This window comes from Emydura macquarii, unplaced genomic scaffold (assembly GCF_026122565.2).
Source record: "Emydura macquarii macquarii isolate MOO-44397 ecotype Brisbane River unplaced genomic scaffold, CSIRO-AGI_Emac_v2 contig_1713, whole genome shotgun sequence".
NCBI classification, from domain to species: domain Eukaryota; kingdom Metazoa; phylum Chordata; order Testudines; family Chelidae; genus Emydura; species Emydura macquarii.
This window is the reverse complement of record NW_027131850.1, coordinates 2275159-2298293: the sequence shown is the minus strand read 5'-3', so window position 1 is coordinate 2298293 and position 23135 is coordinate 2275159. Positions and strand designations below refer to the sequence as shown.

General features: G+C 40.9%; 1 protein-coding gene across 1 annotated transcript in view; it reads left to right on the top strand.

Moving 5' to 3' along the window:
* SPATA7 (spermatogenesis associated 7) overlaps positions 1 to 17499 on the top strand; it is a 77185-nt gene extending 59686 nt beyond the window's left edge. Inside the window, exons 6-12 of the mRNA XM_067556358.1 lie at positions 1317 to 1798; positions 4286 to 4352; positions 6393 to 6463; positions 8917 to 8970; positions 14521 to 14598; positions 16037 to 16094; positions 16559 to 17499. Of these exons, the coding sequence (XP_067412459.1) occupies positions 1317 to 1798; positions 4286 to 4352; positions 6393 to 6463; positions 8917 to 8970; positions 14521 to 14598; positions 16037 to 16094; positions 16559 to 17041 (1293 nt within the window). The 3' untranslated portion in view covers positions 17042 to 17499. The remainder of the gene's footprint in view (positions 1 to 1316; positions 1799 to 4285; positions 4353 to 6392; positions 6464 to 8916; positions 8971 to 14520; positions 14599 to 16036; positions 16095 to 16558) is intronic.
* The last annotated feature ends 5636 nt before the right edge of the window (positions 17500 to 23135 follow it).

Below are 23135 nucleotides of genomic sequence, written 5' to 3'. Positions count from 1 at the left end.
GGTCACCTTGGGGACAATACACAATCTGAGATAGCGGGAATGCGACATGCTCCCATCAGCAAGGGACAATGGGGAGAGAGCTATAGAAGCAGGCTCTGCCAGCAACATACCTGTTAGAGAATACACCCTGGTGGGGGAATACTCTGAAAAGGAATTGTGGGTGGTTTCTACTCACCTTTCACAGCACAGAGGGAGCTGAATAGGTCAGAGAACCTGCGTTAAAGCATTGATAGTGATCCTTTGACCTTTTTGAAATATAGTCAGTCCTCAGCCTAAAAAGATTTGACACCTCTAATCCTGTATGTAAACTAAAGTACTGTAATATGGCACCTCAGCCTCTGGATAGATGTTTTGATTGTAAGACGTCAAATTTAATTTTTAGTATCAAACCTCCAATCCTTCAGCTTTAAAATCCTTTATTGTTTGGAGGTCACTAAAAATACCACCCTTGGTGCTTCTTGCAAACACATTTGACTTTACTGAAATGCAAAATCTTTATAGAAAACACCTCCAACTCGGTTAAAATCACAGCATGAGCTGCAGAGACAGATGTGAGCAGAGCTGATAGCCTGCTTAGCCATTAAATTCAGGATGATGCTCTTAAAAGTGACTGTAAAAATGGCATTATGGGATCCATGTTTGCATGCTGGTGCTTTCCATATCAAATATGCCCAGTGTACAAGCAGATAAATGTTCTTTCTTACTGCCAGACCTGCAAATTTCAACCTGGGATCTGAGCTAGGGGTTTTCTTTCTCACACATCATCCTCAGCAGTTAAGTGTTCTGCAAATGTATCCAGGCCTTCAGTTACACCTGTACAACCTCATTGTCTTCAGTGGCTTTGCACAGGTATAAATGATTGAAACTTGGTACACAATTATGTTGATTATGCACAAGAAAGAGTAGAATCCAATTGACTATCTCCTGTCTGTCTGTATTGGATTTGCAGTGCTAATAGTAGTAAAGATTACTGTGTTTTTGTCTCTAAAGTCCACAGGGAGCCTATCTCTTGAATAAGGATGTGCAGTTTTTACCTCAACACTTTTCAGAGTAGAAGTGCACAAACATTTTAGCTGTAATAACAAATGTGTCATTTATAAATCATTTGTTCAGTTTAATCATTTATAATTATTTCATATTTAACTATTTCCTTTATTTTGAATCAAACCAATTGTTCACACCAATTTTCTGAGATAAATAATTGCTCTGTGACGCTCTTTATGTGCCTCATGCTTTAAATGTGCTGCCTGTTGTCTCTTGAAACGAAGCCAATTAAGCAGTCACTTCATAGAACATTACCATTTGTGTTTTTCTAGAGTCCATTTGAAGCAGAAATCAATGACCAGCTATCTCCTCGTGCACAAAATGCGCAGAAGTTTTTCTCTAGATCATTATTGTCTTCAGACAGGCAAGGTCTGGATCTTCCCAACCCTGCAAAATGTGCTAAAAAAGATACTCGGAAAACATCTAATGCCTCGATCTCTAATTCAAGTGTCCGTGCTTCAAGTCCCCAAAGAAAACACTCTGGAGTTTCATACAGTTCCTCTGCTGAAAGTGTTATGAACATCAGTCATTCTCACAAGCATCAGGATGCTGAATCCAAAGTATACAGCGGAGATCTCCTAGATAAGCATTCTGACCACTTTACTGACAGCCACCAACCATTCACTCCACGCACCTTAAAATCAGATGCTAAATCCTTCCTGTCACAGTATAGGTATTACACTCCTGCTAAAAGAAAAAGGAAGAACCCCTGCAAGCAGCAGGTGGAAGCAGAAACACAAACTGACTTAAGCAGGTACAGAGACAAAAATATAATTTTAGAATAGTGTTATTTAAGTGTTAATCATACCAGGATCTTCTTAAAGCTACATATTGCTTCAAATTCTTTTCCCATCTGCATAGGTACAAATCTAGCATAATTTAATTGAAATCACCTGCAGTTTTTCCAGACTTATCACTGGTGTAAATTAGAGCAAAATTTGCCTCCTTGCGTTAAAGAACCCTCCAAAGACTTGCTCCAGACTGTATCATAGACTATGGACATGATTCTCTACTCCTTTTTACCTTGTGTCACTATTTACACCTATGCATTCTGGATTTCAAATGCTACCAGATCCAAATGATAGTATTCTACGTGCATTTTGCACTAGTGTAAATGCCAACATGAGGTACGAGGAAGTGGAGACTCATTCCCCATGTATCTATTCTCCTCCCTGCTCTCTCTGTTTTTTACACTAGCTTTCTCTCCATCTTCGCACACATTCTTACCCCTATTAGCACATGAGCCTTCCCCTCTGCTGCCCTGCAGCCTATATAGAGAGCACTCTGGTGCCTACCTAATTGACTCTCCATCCCTTTTTGAAGTCTCACCAGACGGCCTTTTTCCCTTTGAATAAATCTCTTACTGGCTCCTTTTTTCCTTCTTTTTAAGATATGTGGTTCTATTTTTAGTTAAAACAATTTAGGATACAGTTTATATGAACATTTTATACAAGATAAAATTGACTTCTCTTGCACTTTGCTGCTGCTTAGAGAAGTGGATGTATTAAGGCAAGAGAAGGAGGCAATTTTATTTTGTATAAAACGTTCACATAGGCTGAATTCTTGCTGTCAGATTTTTCCTTCTGAAGTAAGTTTCTATAGTCTAGGGGTCTTAGTCTCCTAAGTGCCTACACCCTTAATGCTCCTCTCTCTTGTCTCTTGATCTACCCATCCTGCCTAGGGGTTTTAACATGTCCATCACCATAGTATCTGAGCACTTTTAAATTAGAGAACTATTGGGAGCTTTGTGCATGTTTTGAGGAAACAATGATTACAGGATAATCACTGTGGGGCTAATATGCAAGCTGCTGAATGGGCTCCACTCTCACTGAAGTCAATGGGACCTCAGGGGGCTCTGTGCCCCATAGCATCAGGGCTGAAATTCAGACTGTCAGATTTCAAGTGGCAAGTGCAGCATTCCTGAAAGCACTTTAGTCTAAAGCAGAAGAATTGTTTTCCAAAAGTTTAGGAATATTGAGGTAGGAAGAGCTTGGCCGCTGGCAGCTTCCTATATCATTCAAGTAGGGTTCCAGATCTGAAACCAGTGCTTGCCTGATGGGTGTAATTAAAAGAGTGAACAAAACATTTGCAAGAAACTCTATGGGCTTTTCCTCCCTCCCCTTCCTCTGTTAACTTCATCACTTCCTTTTGATATAGATTGTGACTAAAGTAATACGGTCTAACGACAAACATGCTTCACAACAGATAAAATGCTAAAACACCTTTAGACATTCAAATTCTGGAAAGGCAGTCCTTTTATATAGATAGGCAGATAGATAGCTTAGGTAGAATTTCCATTGATACCTAGAGGAGAATAGGCCTTTTAATGCACATTTAAAATAAACACCTGTGCCCCTTTTCTATCTGCAGCAAGAAGGCATATAGAAGAAACATTAAGTTCAGCTGTTATAAATAGCTTTATCAATCCATTTGTAATCAAATATCTTTTTTCTAATACATGAACCTCAGATGATTGCATCTGATCATTTAAACAGAGATCAAGATTCCCAATATCATTCGGTTTATGCTTCTTACCATAAGCCTTTTGTAAACCTTTTTGAGAATTTCAGTTGCTTTCTATTTTTAATTCTTTTTACCTTAGCAGTTGACGTTTACGTGACATATGTAACTTAATTACATGCTCATGAAGGTGATATATTGGCTAAACTGGACACTCAAGCCTTCATTTTATTTAAAACAGGCAGCAGCAGTGCAAGCATCTCCTGCACTTGGAGGTGGTTGATCTTTGTTTATTTTATTCCATATATTTTGGATTTCAGAAGACTGCAATGGTGTAATTTACCATGTAAAATATTTGTACTATTGACTTGCTGTGTGTGGGTTACATTATGGCTCTGTTGCATTTTATATTAACTTGTAGGGCAGTCTCCACTCCCCGTCCCAGACAGTTATTCTGAATGTTTTATTTACCCTCAGTTGCTATGCAGTCAGCAGATCAAATTATCTAGATATGACTTTATTACCTTAAATATTGCCATCACTGACAATTGACTATAACTTAGTTTCATTATGTGAGTAGAAGCCATAGCAGAGATTTTCAAAGATGTCTAAGGGATTTGAATGCCCAGTTCCCATTTAAATTGATGGGAATTGAGTGTCCAGATCCTCTAGGTGGCTTTGAAAATTTCTGCCCATGTGTATAGAAACTCCATGTGTATGGAGACTACAAGGCATGTATAATCTGAGAGGTTTGTCTAATGTTTCTTTTCAAACTTTGTAGTTTTCTGTCGGAGGCCCGAGAACCTGAGAGAAAAGATACAACTGTACTGCAGAAGATCATAACACAGGTAATACAAACAGTATCTCTGTCAATCACTGCGGTATTTTGACTACATATTCTACCATGCAATCAGAGCCCATATTTTATCTCTGCCACTACCGTGTATAGCTGAATTAAATTTCATATTCTAGATGGGTTGACAGATGAATTTGATGTTTGTAGAGGCACTACTTCCAAAGGAATGAACTGGAATGACAAGAAAGAAAATGGAAAAATTTAAATAGATTCTGAAAAACTAGTTTTTTTAAAATCTGTGTATTGTATGACATTTATAGGTAAGCACACACGTAAATATACGCACGTGAAGTTGAGATATGGATAAGAATGCAGACACTTGGCCCAGTATCATTAAACATGAGAATATACACTTGAAGTTGGTGCAGTATTGTAGGAAGGCAGATAGATAGCTTATAGGTCCACAACATAACTGGTATATGGAATTTTTGTACACACAAAACCAAACCAAGTCCTAGAACTTTTGGAGAGGGATTTGAAAACCAGAGCCAGATCTTTAGTGATTTTTACTTTAAATTCTGTAGCTCAGAAATGGCATTGTTTCTAAGCTGGAATGTAGCAGCCCATTAGGCAATAGTGTGGACTTTGGGCTTTTTGAGAATCTTTGGGGAAAAAGAATTAAAAATCAATTATTTCCATTATGAACTTAGTTCTTGATTTGCTACAACATCTACACATAACAGGGTGAGTTGAAGCAGAAGTGTCAGCCTTTTGCATATTTGTGCCATCAGTCAATTTGATGTTACAGTACACTATTAAATACACTCTTGACAGTCATAGGAGATATTATAATGATTGTGATTAGTTGATGCCTAGTTTTGTCTTTTATGCTAACAGATCTTTTTGTCAGGTTCTGCCACCCTTACTCATGTTGAATAGTACCTTACTCTACAAGTATTGCCATTGATTTCAGTAGGACTTTGAGGAATAAGGTACTACTCAACATGAGCAAAAAAGGCAGATTCTGTCCCTCAGCTAATATTTTTCTGATATTATATGTAGTCTTGTGACAATAGTTGCAATAGCACAGAAGTGCATGGCTTTTATCAAGGAGAATTCTCGGTAATTTTTGAATCCACACTATTGATTTGTGCTGATATATATATATTGCTGAACATTATTCCTGGTTACTTGGACTTTCTAGTATTACTGTAGCATGTCATCATACTACAACAGTTGTATACTCCAGCAATTATTTCAGAGTAATGAATACGTTTAACATTTTAAATTTGGCCTGAAATGCCCCATCCCTCTCCACAAAAATCTATAATATTTCCATGGCTTCAACTCTGAAGATATTTTGTCTTAACCTTTTCCACTTTTGCTCATATTTCTGTGGAAAAGTATGACCTGGAACTGCGATTCTTCAAATAGCTACCAAATTTTGGACCTCATCCTTAAACAAATAATCCTGTCAACGTTAATAAAACTACTTGCATGAGTAGGGACTTCTGACTAAGGGTTACAGAATCAGACCCTTAACATCTCATTATGAATAAAGCAAATAGTTCTGTTTATGCTTGGGGGATATTTCCTGCATTTATACCTTCCCTGAAAATGCATCTGAACAGTGTAGAAATTGCTTCAGACAAAGCTTTAATAATTAGGTAGCTGAGTATTCATATGGCAACACCTGTCACATCAGTCTCTTTTTTTTTTTTTTTTCCCCCCCTTTTCTTTTTGTCTGTTGAAAGAATGACAATCAGTAATGGAGCTTTATTATGGTCTTTTCTGAGTGTTGTCATTTAAAAGGCAGGCAGTAGACAACTTTATCATCTTTCTGTTTGTGTGAGTGATTGAAATAAAGAGGTAGTCTGTTTGTCTGTTAATAGTTTAGCTGAATCACAGATGGTAAAATTTTAACAAAATTCTCCCTCAAGTTTTCCAAACTGGAATTTCCTAAAGACTATGTGTTTGGCACAAACCTCCTGTCCTCCCACTCTCCTGACACCTTCTGACTAACCGTGTTCTGATCCTTGTTTTGCTATGTAGTGTTGCACCAATACTAAAGATGTTATCTCTGTGTTTGTAGGCTGAAGACACAATATCTGCTCCAGATGAGTCAGAGAGAAGTATGGATGCTTTTCAACACTCTTTACCAAGGTACGTGATTTACAGTCGGAAATATTTCAATCATTCTTTATTGCTTGCCTTACCACTAGTTATTAGGTACACTGGCCATCATTACCATTTCTGTCTGTGAGCCCTGTTTTATAGCAAGGAGTTTTTGGAAATTAATAACTTTGTGCATAGTCCAGGAAGCAATATTCACATTTTCCTTATGATAAAATTCCCCCATGAAGTCAATAAAGTGAGATACATGTGAAATAAGTGAAGCAGTCCGTAGCATTCCTTAATATGTAGATCACTGTGCTCTCGCATCCAATTTTTCTGTGCTTATTTGAGCAAGAGTTTCCATTAGCCAGGAGTGAGTGTGACAGAGACAACACAGCTAATAAATCCTTACACACACTTGAACTAATATCAGAACTTACAAGCTATTTCTTTTGTTAGGTTGGTGGTGGTGGTGCTGCCGCCAGAGGTGTACATGAACCTTGAAACCTTGAACGGGAAAAAAGGACCCCAATATCTGGTCATCTAAATTTGAGTTCTCCCTTATCCATGAACCAAGGTCATATGCTGAGTAGGTTCCACAGCAGTAACTGGTGATATTAAGTCAGATTGGTGATGGTACCAGGGTTTTCACCCTTTTGTTCATGGCTGCCTATTCTCCCCCTTTTTACAATCCCCTCTTCCATTTGTGCTTCAGCATCAGCTACATTGTGGTGCTAACTATGCTCAAGATAGCAGATTGCCTCCTCTGAGATTGTAATGCTTTTATGTGTCCTTTTACCACTGCCTCTGCCATTCTCTACCTTACACAGCCACACTGCCAGCTGAGCCCATCGCTAATTATTCCTGATAATCCACCTGTGATCTGCCAGAGAGGCTAAAAATAAATACCAGCTCTCATGTGAAGACAAAGCACAAGTGTTTTGTATTCCGTTCACGCTATGTTGCTGTAGCAGATATAGTCTCATTGGGTAAAACATCAAGATAAAATAGAATTAGTGGGTGATGTTTTCTGTAACATAAAAGCCAATGATAGGCAAATTATAAATCAGCAAGTCAATCAAAGATCTAATTTAGAAATATTTTCCACTGAAAAACAAGGAAATATTGTAAATCTTACAATGCTAAAGTGCCTTTCTGATTCTTATCTCGATTCCTACCTGAAAGACAAACACAAATTGATCTAGTTTTCAAGTTCAGAAAGAGGGCATTAAGACACAACTGATCTTTTGAGCTACCTCAAATTATGGTTATGTATACATCACCTGTATACGGGTGCATTAGGAACCTCATAGAGCAGGTAGATAAGCTCTGTGCCCCTTAACATTTGCTATCTAGAATTTAGACACAATATAAGTTATGAGGACATGCAAATGAGGGGACTGGGTAGGGTTAAGTAGAGTTACATGCAGAGGATCATGCAGAGACTCCATTCATTTGTGTACACTTCTTGATGAAGTGTGAGCCTATAATTTAAATGCTAGGTAGCTCACATCTTGTAGGCTTCTTGGTAGAAGTGTGTTGTGTGCCTCTAGAAGAGATTTAAAAGAAGCAATAGTGGTGAATTGGTGGGTAGACTCTGGAACAGCATTCCAAGCATATGTGGCTAGGGCTGGGTGAATTTTTTTTTTTTTTTTTGGCACATAGTTTATTCACTGAAAAATGCATTTTTCAGTCAAACAAAACTATTTGCAAATTGGTTTAGAAATTTAGCCATATTTGTTTGAAAAATTTTTTGAAGGATAGAAAACATCCTTAATGAAACCAAAAAAATGGAAAAAAAGTTGTTTTGGGTCAAATGAAATGTTTAATTTGATCCGAAACAAAAATTTGCTTGGGTTTTTCTTTGTCCATCAAACCAAAAAATCAGTTATTCGCTCAGCTCTATATACAGCAATATGGAAGAAGCCACGGAGATGTTTGTATGACAAGAAATTAAATAATAGTGTCCTTTTTGTGCAGAGATGATATGTGAGTGCAGTGAGACTACTTGTATGAGTAAGAATTATATGCACCATATTAAATGTTCTACTAGTGGATTATGGTATGCTGTACTGCCAAGATGGAGACCCAGGCTCAGGTGTAACATTGGGAATTTCTTTACAGTCTGATGGATATCTTCCATGTTTGGGGTAAGGGTTTTATCTACCCCACTAGTAGAGTTTCAGTGGAGTAATAATAATAATACTCCTGAAGGAAGCACTCATCTGTCTTGAAGCTAAGAAGTGGAGTTTGCCACTGGAGCAGGAGATTGTATGCTAAAGAGATTAAATGGATAAAGAATGTTAGTGACATTCCCAAAACTTTCACTGGTGCAGCTAGCCCAGTTATTACCACGGGGTTCAGTGTTCCTTTAGCAGACACTTTTGGGTGAGGGCAGCTCATGATAATGGACTACTCCAGGAAAAGAGTGAAATACAGGAAATTGAAGATTTCTAGGAAATTGCCTAATGCTATTTTTGAATATCTACTTTTCTGATTAGCATGACATCCCTGTATTCTATGCAATCCTCAACAATGAGAAAAATCCACGCTGAGTAAGTATATTTTTCTTCTCTTTTACTGGGTGCAACAGTGAAATGGCAATAAATTTAGAATTAAATTTAAATTCTTACAAATATAAATTTAAGTTTAATTAAAAGGCATTTAGAGGCATCCTTTAAAAATTGGAAGTCAAATCCTACTGTAGAAAATAGAAAGGCACACAACCTCTGGCAAGTCACATATAAAAGTATAATTAGGCAGATCAAAAAAGAAATTGAAGAGCAAATAGCAAAAGACACAAAACTAACAGCAAAAAAATGTTTAAGTACATCAGAAGCAGGAAGTCTGCCAAATAATCAGTAGGGCCAATAGACGATCAAGGTGCTGAAGGAGCACTCAGAGAAGATGAGCCATAGCAGAGAAGCTAAATGAATTCTTTGCATCTGTCTTCACTGAGAGGATGTGAGGGAGATTCCCACATCTGAGCCATTCTTCTTAGGTGACAGATCTGAGGAACTGTCTCAGACTGAGTTTTCTGGGATATACTAATAATTTAAACAGTAATAAGTCACCAGGGCTAGATGGTATTAACCCAGAATTCTGAAGGAACCCCAATGTGAAATTGCTTAACTATTGGTTGTGGTATGTAACCTATTGCATAAATCAGTCACTGTACCAAATGACTGGAGGATAGCTAATGTAATACAGATTTTTTTAAAAAGGCTCCAAAGACAATCCTGGCAAGTATAGGCTGATAAGCCTAACTTCAGTACCAGGCAAATTGGTTGAAATTATAGTAAAGAACAGAATTATGAGAAACATAGATGAGCACAATATGTTGGGGAAGAATCAATATGGCTTTTGTAAAAGGAAATCATGCCTTAACAATCCATGAGAATTTTCTGAGGCAGTAGCATACCGACAGACTGGGGTGGGAGGGGGCTATGCCCCCGGGCACCGGCCTTGGGGGGGCGCCAGCCAGGCCCTCCTTGATGAAGCCGGCCCCCGCTGTCACAGGCAGCCAAGGGCCACCGGGCTTTGACATCCCCGGCAACCACATCGATCCCAGTTCAGGCCTGCTGGTGGCTGAGGGCTCCTGCTGCAGGGTGAACAAGCATCCTCCTGGCTTCCCCTCCCCCTACCCAGGGGCATCTGCCCCTGTCACTTCTGCTCCCTGCTGCACCACCGCCCCACAGTGGGAGTAGGGGAGAGCAGGAAACAGGCCTGCAGACACCCCCCCACACACACACGGGGCGCTGCCACCGCTGCTGCCAACGGGGGGGAGTGCAAATGCAAGTATTGGCCCCTGGGCGCCAGAGACCCATGGTAAACCACTGCTTTGAGGGTGTCAGCAAGAGTGATCCAGTTGATATAGTGTAGTTAGACTTTCAGAAAGCCTTTGACAACATCCTGTGTAAAAGGCTCTTAAGCAAAGTAAGCAGTCAAGGTCCTCTTATGGATCAGTAACTGATGAAAAGATAGGAAACAAAGCACAAGAACTAATTGTCAGTTTTCACAATGTTGCGGGGTAAATAGGGGGGTTCCCCCAGAATTTGTATTGGGACCAATGCTGTTCAACATACTCATAATTGATATGGAAAAGGGGGTAATCAGTTAGGTGGCAAAGTTTGCAGACAATACATAATTACTCAAAGTAGTTAAGACCCAAGCTGACTACGAAGAGTTACAAAAGGATCTCATAAGACTGGGTGACAAATTGGCAGATGAAATTCATTGCAAACATAACTCTATAAAACATAATCCTAACTATAAATACGAAATGATGAGGTCTAAGTTAGTTGTTATCACTCAGGAAAGAGATCTTGCAGTCATCACGGATAGTTCTTGGAATACATCTGATCAATGTGCAGCTGCAAAAAGGCTAACAGGCAAAAAGGCTAACAGAATATTAGGACCCATTAGGAAAGAGAGAGCTAACGATACAGAAAATCTCATAATGCCACTTTATAAATCCCTGGTAAGACCACACCTTGAATACTGCGTTCAATTCTGGTCTCCCCATCTCAAAAAAGATATTCTTCTTCAAGTGCTTGCTCATGTCGATTCCAAATAGGTGTGTGCACGCTGCGTGCATGCTCCACCAGAAAGTTTTCCCCCACAGTACCCATAGGGTCAGCTGTGGAGCCTCTTGGAGTCACACCTCCATGACATTCTATATAGGGCTCTGCCGACCCTCCCCATCTCAGTTCCTTCTTACCACCCATGACTGTCGCTGGAACAACTGGTTTCTCTTGCTTCGCAAGTGATTCCCCCTCTTTATTGTTCTTTCTGTTAAGTACCTGTAAATAGCTGAAATAGTTAAGATTAGTTGTTGTTAGTATAGCTTAGGATAGTACTCCCAATTAGCGGGAAGTTCCAGTTCACCCCACCCCGGGGTTGGGGCATGCCTGGCTTCAGATCGTGTGGGTCCTGCAAGAAGCCTATGGCCAGGGACAACCCACATTCCTCTTGCCTTAAGTGCCTGGGAGAGTCGAACCTGCGGAAGCATTGTTAAATTTGTAGGAGCTTCCATCCAAGGACCCAGAAGGAAAGGAGCCAAAGACTTACATTTCTGATGATGGAAGAGGCTCTTTGTCCTACGGGCAGCCCCTCCACGCTTTGTCTGCTCCGGTACCAGCTTCTCCGAGATGTAACGGACTCTGCTTCTGAGTCAGAGGAGTGCCTTTCACTGCACGGGGATCATGGCGGTGCAGTGCCGGACAGTGCCGGGGCGTGATGCTGAGGGAAGTGGGACCTGGCCATCAGCGCCAGTTTGCCCTTGGATGGCACTCAGGTCTTCTTCAGTGCCGGTGCTTGCACTCTCGCCGAGGCTGGGCTGCTGGGGTTGTCTCTTCAATCAGCTCCCTCGCTGCCTTAAAAGTCTCAGGAGTGGAGGGGAGTTGCAAATCCTCCTCTAGTATCTCCCTCGGTGGAGACACTACAGGCGCCAGACTCAATGAACCCCTTCCTGGGAACAGAGTCGATGGTGCTGCACCTTATGGGACAGGGCTTAAGTGGCCAGGCACGGATCTCACTTTACCCACTTCTCTTCCCGACGATCTTGCTGTCGGTGAGTGTCCCCGCTCCAACCTCTTCTTCTTGTGCGGCACCGGGGAATGGAAACGGTGCCGCTGTGTTCCATCGCTAACAAAAAAGAGCAGCAAGGACAGCAGGGGCCCACGCCGAAGGCCAAGGACACAAAAAAGTTGGAACTCTTTGGGCGGAAAGGGTATTCCACCAGGGGGCTCCAATTTAGGATCAACAGGCAATCGTAAGTAGGTATGCCTATAACTATTGGGTGTCAATGGATAAACTCAAGGACGCAGTACAGCCAGACTCCAAGTCTGATTTCACGGCCATGGTTAAAGAGGGCAGGACTCTGCTCCAGTCTTCTTTGGATGCAGCAGACGCAGCAGCCCACGCTATGTCTTCAGGGATGGCCATGAGGAGAAGCTCTTGGCTGCAGGCCTCAGGCCTCCCACAGGAGGTCCAAACGACCATCCAGGATCTCCCATTCAAAGGACCGGCCTTATTCTCGTCCCAGATGGACTTTAAGCTACAGAGCCTGAAGGACTTGAGCCATCCTGAAATCCTTGGGTCTTCATACACCGGCACCTCAAAGGAAACTGTTTAAGCCACAGCCCATGCCCCACTTCTACCAGCCAACACAGAACTACAGCCATAGAAGGGGAACAAGTGGCAGGAGGAACCATGCCTCCGGCCAGAATCAGGGCCAGTCGCAGCAGTCCTCTGGCCCAAAAAAAATCTTTTGAGGGTTGCACCCGAGGACGACACTCCAGTCACAGGCCCGGATCCAACCCGTCCCTGTAAAAGGAATTATAGCTCTTCCCTATCTTGGAGAGGACTTGATTGAAAAGCACTTCGGGATCCTTGGAAGATGCTATAGATGGGGAACATATTACTGCATTGGTATTATTGTTGTTACTATTATACTGAATATACTAAATAGAACTCCAAACTTTTGGAGGCTCTCCCCACCCTAATGATTGGCATCACCACCGGTTCTAAGAAATGTTTGCCAGAGGGCTCCACAGCACCTCGCCAATCTTCAAGGCATTTGTGATGTTGAACTCTCATAATCCAAGCAACTCATTTAGATATATCATTTGTTTACGTGAAAGGAAATTTTATAGCACATTACATCCATTTATTTTTGTGCTGATGCCTGATTAATTCTCCTAGGCTTGGTCTACACTTACCTTGGCAATTCAGCAGCAGTGGACGGGAGTTACGCAAAGTACACAAAGAACTTGCATAACTCCCGTTGACTTCTCTGCTTCTCTTCTATGCACTGTCTTCACTGCACTGCGCCAACAGGAACCACATTCCCGTTGATGCAGCGCTATGCCACTTGAGGAGGTGGTTTTAGTATGTCACCTTCTGGATCGACTGAGCGGGTCTTCACTGACGGCTCAGTTGATCCAGATAAGTCGATCTGACGGCGGCGACTTTGCTGCCGTCAGTGTAGACATAGCCCTAGGTATTTCTTAGTGACAGCTGCTTGCACTTGCTTGCTGAAGAATAGTTTTAATGCTTAGTTGTTTGAACAGTCTAGCATTCTCCTGTTCTTCCTGGACTAGTTACAAGTTAAAGCCCTTATGTAAAAAATTCCTGACCATTGTTACTAGTAAAACTTTTGCCTAGTAGCACTGAAAAAATGTTGCAATCTGATGAACTTTCTACTAAGGGGGATGTTTTTCTTTCTGTATCTCGCTGACTCTACAATGAAAATCAACTATTATTACCATAGTGACTAGGAGCCCTGGTCATGGACCAGGACCCATTATGCTAGGTGCTAGTGAGTTTCATTCTGTGGTTCTCCTGCACTAGCTGAATGCTACAACATTTGGGTTGCAAACACTGCAGAGGAATATTTCTTTCTTGCTAAGGAGTTGTTTCCATTAAAATTTTTTAAAAAGGACCAGAATGAGTAAAGTTGGCTCAGAGAGGTGTAAGTCACATCTCCCTGCACCAGCAATGTCTTTGCATAACAGGGAAGTGTTATCCTGAAATAAAGGAGGTTTTCAGTGGAAACACTGCTCTCCCATCAGGGAGTAGCAACCAAAGTTAGTCATGTTCCCTAGAAACCTATGTGGAAGCTGTTGAATCAGATCATCATGCTGTATAATGTCTCGACCCCTACCTGGCTAACATTACCCATTTTTGAGCAGTGTTTGCCCCTTCCAGGCCTCACAGCACAAAGCAGGTTGTGACCTGTGTCACCCCTCCTGCAGGATGGCCCACCTCAGGATCTCTGCACTAATTTTATACAGGAGCAGGAAGTTAATGTAAAACTTGACAATTTTGCTCTAAAATGCCAAGGCAACATTTCTGAAGCTATCGTTTGACATTATACAGAGCTTATTTTTATTCACCCTAAATATGGGGCCTAGGTAACTGTGTCCCAACAGCCTCTCATTTAAGACAAGAAGCTAAGTTGGTGCCAAGAGCTATAAATTTTTCCATTTTCTCCATGGTATTTACTAAGTAATTTCCCCTAGCAGGTAGACGTTATTGCTCTATTGTGTGACAGATGTCTCTACTTTTAAACACTGATACTTGATTTTCTGTTCTTTGTGCAGAGAAGAAGAGCTTCTGTATTTAAGTTTCATTGAAGATGTAACAGATGAAATTCTGAAGCTTGGATTATTTTCCAACAGGTTAGATATATTTGTTTTAAAGTTTGTAGGGACAGTACTCAGAACAGATTGGATCTTGTAAGTAGTGTGTAAGTAAGTAAGTAAGAAAGAAAGAAAGCAAGCACAGTATCTCTGACCCTGGTGACATCTTTATAAGATGATTTTGGCATTTAACCTCCTATTAAATACACTTTTTAAAACATAACTTCCTCTCATTCTTTCTCCTTTCCTTTTACATTTGTTGTAGATCTTGGTACATCTTTGTAGTCTGCTCTCTTTCTTTCTCTACGTCTCTATCACTTTTCACTCTTCCCCTTTCTGAGATTCATAGATTTTCAGGCCAGAAGGGACCATTGTAATCCCCTAGGCTGACCTCCTGTATAACGCAAAGCAAGAAACCTCATCCAGTAATTTCTGCATCAAGCCTATAATTTCTGTTTCAATGGCAACATATTTTTAGAAAGATATCCAATCCTGTAGACTTCAACTGATGGAGAATCCACCATGTCCCTTGGAGAGTTGTTCCAATGGTTATTCACCCTTACAGTTAAATTCTTTCCCTGCACTCAGTTCTCTTCCTTTTATCTCTCTTCTCTCATCCCGAACAACCAGCCCTTCCTCTTTCTCCTTACCTGTTTCCCATCTCTCCTTTCCCTCACTCTCACTAATTTTTTTTCCTTTCTATTCTCAATCTCCTTCCTTATTTCCCTCCCCATTCTTTCCCACAATCCAAACTCCCTTCATACACATTCTCCATCCTTCTACTCCTCTTCCTCCTTCTCCCCACTTCAAATCAAGTGGAGCAGAGGGGCTCTGTCTATACCAATCATGGCACTGACAGAGGTTCCCTAGTGGCATCTCCTTCATGACTCTCTCCTTGCAGTTTCTTCTCCCCATTCTCTGAAGAAGGGACCAGAGGTTTGTTCTTTTTCTGCCTTCCCACAAGTCATGGAAGAGGGTCCCCTTGCCATAAAGAGCTGCTGAAACTGGAATTTGTCTCTTTCCCCCTCTCCAGGCCTGGGAGAGGGGTCTGCTGGAGTATAGGATTATGTTTGTACCTCTGCACATCAGCAGCCACTAGGGGGGAAGGGTTATGGGACTGTGAATGCTTCAGCCTGACAGCTGGAAAGCCCCTGGGTCGTTGACAAGGCTGAGTGGGTGTAGTGACTGGCATCCACTCACTCTACCTGAGCTGAGATTGGATCAGACAGAGCAAGGAGTAGTCAGTCAGTGTTCTCATTCAGCCCTATGACAATGCATGTCATAGTAGCATGTAGACACAAGGTGGGTCTCTTTGTGACAAAGTGTAATGAGGGCAGTCTGATTATTTCCCCTCAGTAATTCCATGAAGACTCTGTAACTTGGATCCTTTACTCATCTTTGGTTTGTTTAGGACATTTTATCTTTCTCTCCTCAAAATAATGACCTGTCTGAGCCTTATTTATTTATTTATTTTTAGGGTTTTGGAGAGATTGTTTGAGCGTCACATAGAGCAAAATAAGCACCATTTGGATGAGGTATGTCCTTTTTCTGAATCGAGTCTGTAATGTTCTCAGTCCATGTAAGTGAGTTAAGAGGGGTCTTTTCAAAGTGCACTTTAAAAGCTTGCAGTAACCCTCTATACAGATCCACGTTTTAAATGAGAGATTGTGTGGTGGTACTTTTCAGCAGTGCAAGTGGGAATGCTGACCTTTCCAGATCACCCACATCATGCATACTTTCATACACTGGGTAACAGTTACTTCAGCAACTTTATTGTTTGCCGCAAAGTAATTATAAGAATAATTCTGTCATTTGATTTTAAGCATTTTGTATTTCCTTTAAAAATCAACAAAATGGAACATTCTAATTTGTAGAAAAAGCTTAATACATTCAACTATTAGGACTATGAAATCTATTACAGATCTTGTCTTAATACTGCACGCAGCAGTGGAGTGGGCCATAACTAATTAAGAACCTTATTTCTTCCCTTAAATTCTAGAACAAAATGCGCCATCTACTGGATGTCCTCAAAGTGGACCTGGGCTGCAGCACAGAGAAATCTGAAAGAGTCAACGGCAGCATGGAAGGGTTTGACCCATTTGATCTGGAAAGATTTGAGACTTTGGACCAGCTCCAATTTACCAGCAAAAATTGGAGACAAAATAAGACTACAAAAAGTGAAGAGTTCCTAAAAGCCATGGATTTATTATCAAAGGAGCCAGACAAACTAAAACCCCACTTAAACAGTGAAATTTCAAAGCAGATGTATGACAAGGATACCTTTTCAAAAGATCTAACTGAAGTGGTGAGTATTGGAACAGATCCTTACTCTTCAGTGCAATCTGAAGAATATTCAGATATTTCACATGCATTTGAACCAACACTGAACTCAACCACGTGTGACAGTGACTTTGAATCAAATAAGGAACTTGATGGTCTTGAGGAAAACTTTGCAGAGGCCCTTCAAATCTCCTCTATGTAGAGTAGTAGACAAGAACTAGCTACAGAACAGGACGATAGACTGCTGCAGAGAGCTGACGTTAGTTAAATAAACGCTAGTGAATCATTCATTTTACCTTTAACTTTTCTCTTTGGACACTGCTATAGCCTCTCCAGCAGGAGTACGAGCATTATCAATCAGGCTTTAATTGATCCGTGTTCTAATGTACACTGTAGTGTATTTAAAGAGCTTTATATATTTCAACTAAATACATAATTTGGAACTAACTGTTGAAAGTGCTAAAATTAGAGGTATATATTTTTAGGATTATTAGAGATATTATATTAAGTTATATTATTTATTCTTTGTATTTATAATAAATTAATGCAATAACTGCAGCATTTAAAGCACAGTTGTGGTACAATAAGCCTTTGCCAGCAAGAGCTAAGATCACAGCGTAAGCAGTTACTGAACATTTCAGTGTCACTTTGCAAGGAGAATTCAATATTGATCAGTATCAAAAAACAAGACACAGAATATAAAGCCTGCAGGAAATGTGCAGAGTGAACATGGAGTCTCTTGCATCCTTGTTGGAGGGGTTTTCTGCATCTCTTGGAACTCCTAGTCCATTGTTCAAGATTGGCCTAAATTCCCAAGAGGAGATGAATCCCTCTTCAAATCCAGTTATCCCATCTGTACTACCATGGGATTTACAGAACATGCTATTAAGAATACATTCTCTGTCACAAAACAAAGCAGATATTCATAGTGTAATGAAACCGGCTCCAAAGGAATAACCAATGTACATACAGTCACAGTTTGAAACATAAGCATTTCTCTTTGCCTATGAATGGCTGCTAGGGGAAGTCAGTCCTCCTTTCAATCCCTTCTCCCCTTTGTTCATAGCCAGATCTATCCCACCCAGTCTCTATCTGGTGTAGAAAGCAGTGGAACTTCTCCCATAATAGGAACCCTCAATCTTCACTTAACCTCCTGCCCTCTTGCTTGTCTAAGAGAGGATATCTTTCGCTAATTGCTGCAGTTGGCTCGTACACTCTTTTAATCCTACATGTTCATGATGTGGTTGATATATTAGGAGAGTGGAGATTTTGCAACAGTTTTCAAACTGCACAACACTAAAAGGTTACAGCTCAGTTTCCTGCACTGAAGAAAACCTTGATTTAAAGTGTTGCATATATTTTTGTTTTAATAAATTGACAAGAGTTGGGCACTAATTCAAGACCAGGTATGTTTGGTGAAAACATCAGGCATTGTGTAGAAAATGTAGAGAGAGTAGGTTTTTATTTTATATGTATATTTATATTAGTATACATGAAACATGCTGCACTGACAGACTGAGAGACTGAAGTTATTTGTTCATCCATAGTACAGCTACAGCCTGAAACGTGGCTGTACAAGCATCGTACTGTAGCTGCACCAATGATGGCATAGGTAAGCATTGATATCACCCTGGTATCTTAAACTATCAGACACTTAAAAATACTGAAGTGTATTAGTTGGTTCAAGATTTACCTAAATAGATTGGCATGAGAATACAGGGATATGTCACATCTTGCTACTTTTCCCCTTAAATTACTGACATTTATCTTCCTGCTTCAGGTCATTCTGAAGTATCTGTGAGAAATAAGTAACTGTCTTTGCTGTAGAGAGACAGCACAACTGAAGAGGCTAAACAAAGGCTATGATTAATTATAAGAAGTTTTAGCAACTGGAAAAGGCCACCTGTCCCACTGTACCTGCTTTTTTTTTTTTTTTTTTTTTTTATCTTAACCTTGCCCCTTAATCTCCTTCCAGAAACAAAGGTGGCTAGAGCTCATCTACACAACTCCATCTGTTCCTTTCCCTGAATTTTCTGATTAACTGTCTTTCCTAAACAATTTTGCAAAATAAGGAACTAGCAACAACTGCTAACTTCAGCTCCAATGGGTGAAGTTACTTCTGTGGCTGCAATTTTCAGAAATTAATGTAGCAAAGGCCACCTCGCTGATAAGTTTTACCAATAGTGCAAGCTTGGTTTTCGATCTGTCTGTTTTTCTGTACCGCCTTAGCACCACAGTATCACAGTATTCCAAGTTTTGCCAGAAGTAGGGTTAAACCAAAATATTATGGTGGGAATGAGGTGTTCGCAATTTCTACCATTAAGATTGTAAATGCCTTGTCCTGATTTACACTCAGTAAGTTTCTTGTCAATAAGGGTCTATGTCAGAGAAGAACACGGCCCTAATAGTGTTCATCTTTATTTCAAATTGCACTTACATCTAATGCACCATTGGCTGTTATTTTGTTATAGCTGGAGACTTCGCTTACAGTCAAATATTATCACCTTGTCAACACTTTCCCTAGTGATACAAAATGTTTCTTCTTCTTAGTAGTTCATAAGACAATACGAGTAACTTATTTGGGTTCATGATCACAAGCATTAATAAAAGACCCTGATTCTCTACTCTCTTGCACTATTTACACCTGTCCAGAATGGGTGTAAAATGCTACCTAGCCAGAATGGTAGCATTTTACAATCACTTTGCCTAGATGCAAAGGACCATACAGGGCGAGTAGAGAAACAAACTTCCAATATCTAGTAATTTACAAGGATGCTAATTCTTGTTGATCCTAGCATTGTAAAGGAGCCTGAAAGTAAGAGTAAATGTAACTTATTCCTTTTGCACTGCCCAGAGCAGTGTAGAGGCATCCTAATGTAAAGGAAAACTAGGCCCAATAACTCCAAATGTAGTTTATAATAAATATCTTACCCACACAATGGTAGCATGGCCCGCCAGAATTCAGGTCTAGGCCTCAAGAGAGTTTGTATTCCCAAATTTGCTGCTGGTTGGTTCTGAGACTTTGGACAAGTCACAATCATTCTGCATCTCCATTTCATAGAAATGTAGGGTTGGAAGGGACCATGAGAAGTCACCAGGTGCAGTCCCCTGCACTAAGGGAGGACCAGGTACACCTAGACCATCCTTGACAGGTATTCGTATAGCCTGTTCTTAAACACCTCCAATGACAGGAATTCCACAACCTCCCTTGGAAGCCTATTTCAGATCTTAACTACCCTTATAATTGGAAGGTTTTTCTTAATATCTAACATAAATTTCCCTTGCTGCAGATTAAGCCCATTATTTCTTGTTCTACTGTTACCCAGGGTTTTTAGAACCTAAGGCAGTGGTAAATTAACTGGGTTTTATTTAGGTGGTGTCAGAAATAAATCAATGGGGACATAGCTCCTCCATCTGATAAATGATTGATACAAACGAGTGCTTTTATGTAAAACTACTTTTTAATTAGGGTTTAGCACACACACACATATACTGTAGCAATAGGTTCAGTGTATCCCAAACATTTATATTTACCAAAGTCTGAGATGGTTTCAAGGAATCAGCAACCAACCTTCCACGGACCCTCGTTCTGTCCAGTTGGAAAGAAAAGCATCTTCAGACTGCTTCAAAATGAATCCCTTTTCCTAATTTTCATAGCTAACTTGAACAAACCACATAACTCATAGTGACTCCTAGTGGGTCACCATAGTAACGCCTATTGGGTCACCAATTCTTCTAATTTCAACAAACTACTCATTATCTCTTATTATTGCTAACATGGGTCTCTTGCAACATAAGGATGTCGATGTTGTGAGTTTTCAACAAGTTTCCAAGGCACTCGCATTTTGCCTCTGAGAGTCCTACAACATTAAGTTGCAGGATTCTTGTTCCACGGCCTATTTGGCACATTGTATGGATTTGTTGAGGTGCTGCTCTGATGACTGGGAGATCACTGAGCAATGTTCAGTCGCCGAGTTGATGGCATTCGTCATGAATTCTCACTTAACAGAGTGGGCTGCATGAAGGCCGCCATCTTCTTCTCCACCTTGTACCAGATCCCACGCAGAAGCTTCCTGGGTTCAACCTCTACAGATATCTTGATCAACTCTGAACTGAATCCAAACCAAACATTGTAGGTGCAAACATATAATGCACAAATGGAAAATCAAGGACTCTCTGTTATGCAAGTGTGGCTCCCCATGATAGACCATCAATCATATCATCACCTACTGCCCAATTTATAAATACGAAGGAGGCATCACTGCAATAAATTCTGCCACTCCTGGTGTAGCCATCTGACTCAATTAACTTCAGGTGAAATTGTAGTTGCTGCTCTACACCAGTCATAAGAAAGAAGAATCTCTTATTATTAAAGCATTTTTAGCCATTCTATGTCAAAGGCACTTAAAACCAAGGCCAGCTGTCCAAACATTCCTTCTGTTTTCATGGAACATTAATTCTTTGTCTTGTCCTCCCATTCTGATTAGTACAATTGTAAATATGCAGCTGCATGGCCTTGACTTTCAGGGTCTAAAATTATTCTGAGCTATGTGGTGTTTGTTTTTCAACTAGCAGTGGCTGAACACACAAGATGGCTGACTGCAGTACTGTCAAATTCTGGGGTTACACGCAGGAATGTCAAATTTGGGGGCTACACTATCCACTGGACATAGAGAGCAATTGATCCCATTGCCTTTATAACAGCCCTTAACATATTTGAAGATTGTTATCAGGTTCCCTTCCCAGTCTTCTTTTCTTAAGACGAAGCATGCCATTTTTCTAATCTTTCCTCAAAGGTCAAGTTTTCTAAATCTTTGATCATTTGTGTTGGTCTCTTCTGGACTCTCTCCAGTTTGTCCACATCTTTCCTAAACTCTGGTGCCCAAAATTGGACACTGTATGTCCAGCTGAAGCCTCACCAGGGCCAAGTAGAGTGGGGATGGTTGCCTCCCAGTCTAACATATGACTCCTGTTAATACACCTGTGATGGGTTATACAAACCACACATTAGAGAACAAGGGGTTAAGGAGCAGCTCTGAGAAGCCCCACCTAGCCATACTGGCAAAGCCTGCACAAACTGGAGGCTGAGTTTAAAATGGGAAGCAGAGCAGCTCAGAAGGGGTCAGGCAGTGGAAGGGAGTAGACCTGTGGCTCTCAGGAAGGTGCATCCCAGGAACTCTTATACTCAGAGGCTGCGAGATGCTGACCTGACCAAGCCTGTAAAGGAGGGACTGGTGACTTTTGAAGATCAAAGACTTTGGTTTTGTGTTCGGTTCTTCATTTTACCCTGCAGGAAGCAATCTAGGGTGCTGATCTCAGCTGCCTAGCCTGGGGCCCTGGATCGGAGCCTGGTGGAGAGGGTGGCCCCATGCTCACCTACCAACTCCTAAAGAGGGGACAATGACAGAAGTCTGTCCTTTGGTGGGAAACCTAATTAGGGAAGATCCTGAAGGTGCAAGAGTCCAGACCCTATAGCCCGACCCAGGGGAGAAGTCCTGAAGCCCTTGATAACTTCTGAAGATTTCCACATCATTGGACTCTTCGCATATCCCAAAAGGTGAACTCGAACATGTGACCTGGCCAGAGGGCTGAGTCGCTGAAAGGACAGAACCCCACATGGCAGAGCTATCATGAGACAGGGGAAGCCTCGGAGGAAGACGACCTGACACACCCTGGCCTGACTACTAACTGGTGGTACCAGTGTGTGTTCCCCTTCATAACATCCCAGAATGCTAACCTTTTTTTGCAACTGCAGCACATTGTTGACTCATATTCCATTTGTGACCCACTATAATCTCCCAGATTGCAGTACTACCACCTAGCCAACTATTTCCCATTTTGTAGTTGTGCATTTGATTTTCCCCCCTTTCCTTTCTCTAGCTTTAAAATGGGGATAATATTTACCCACCTCTGTAAAAAGCTTTGAGAAAAATGCTATCGTTAAACCATAATTAACAGAATGGTTCAGGAAACAGATCTGACTTTGGAAAATTAAATTCTCAAGCAGATAGCTATTCTTACATTTTGGATAACAGATTCCGTGCAGAGGACTATGATTTAAAGCTGTCTTTATAAACATCAGACCTTTCTCATTTGGTTATAGTCTGACTCAGTGTGGTGGGTTTTAGACATTCAAGAAGAGACTGACACCGTCCCCAGCAGCTCACAATCTAAGGATGAGCATACAGGTTAGGGGAAAAGGAACAGCTAGCAGGGATTAAAAACAAACAGTCAAATCTTTCAGTTTGTTTCCTCAGAACCCTCTCCCCCAACCCCAAACTGAAATCTGCTCCGTT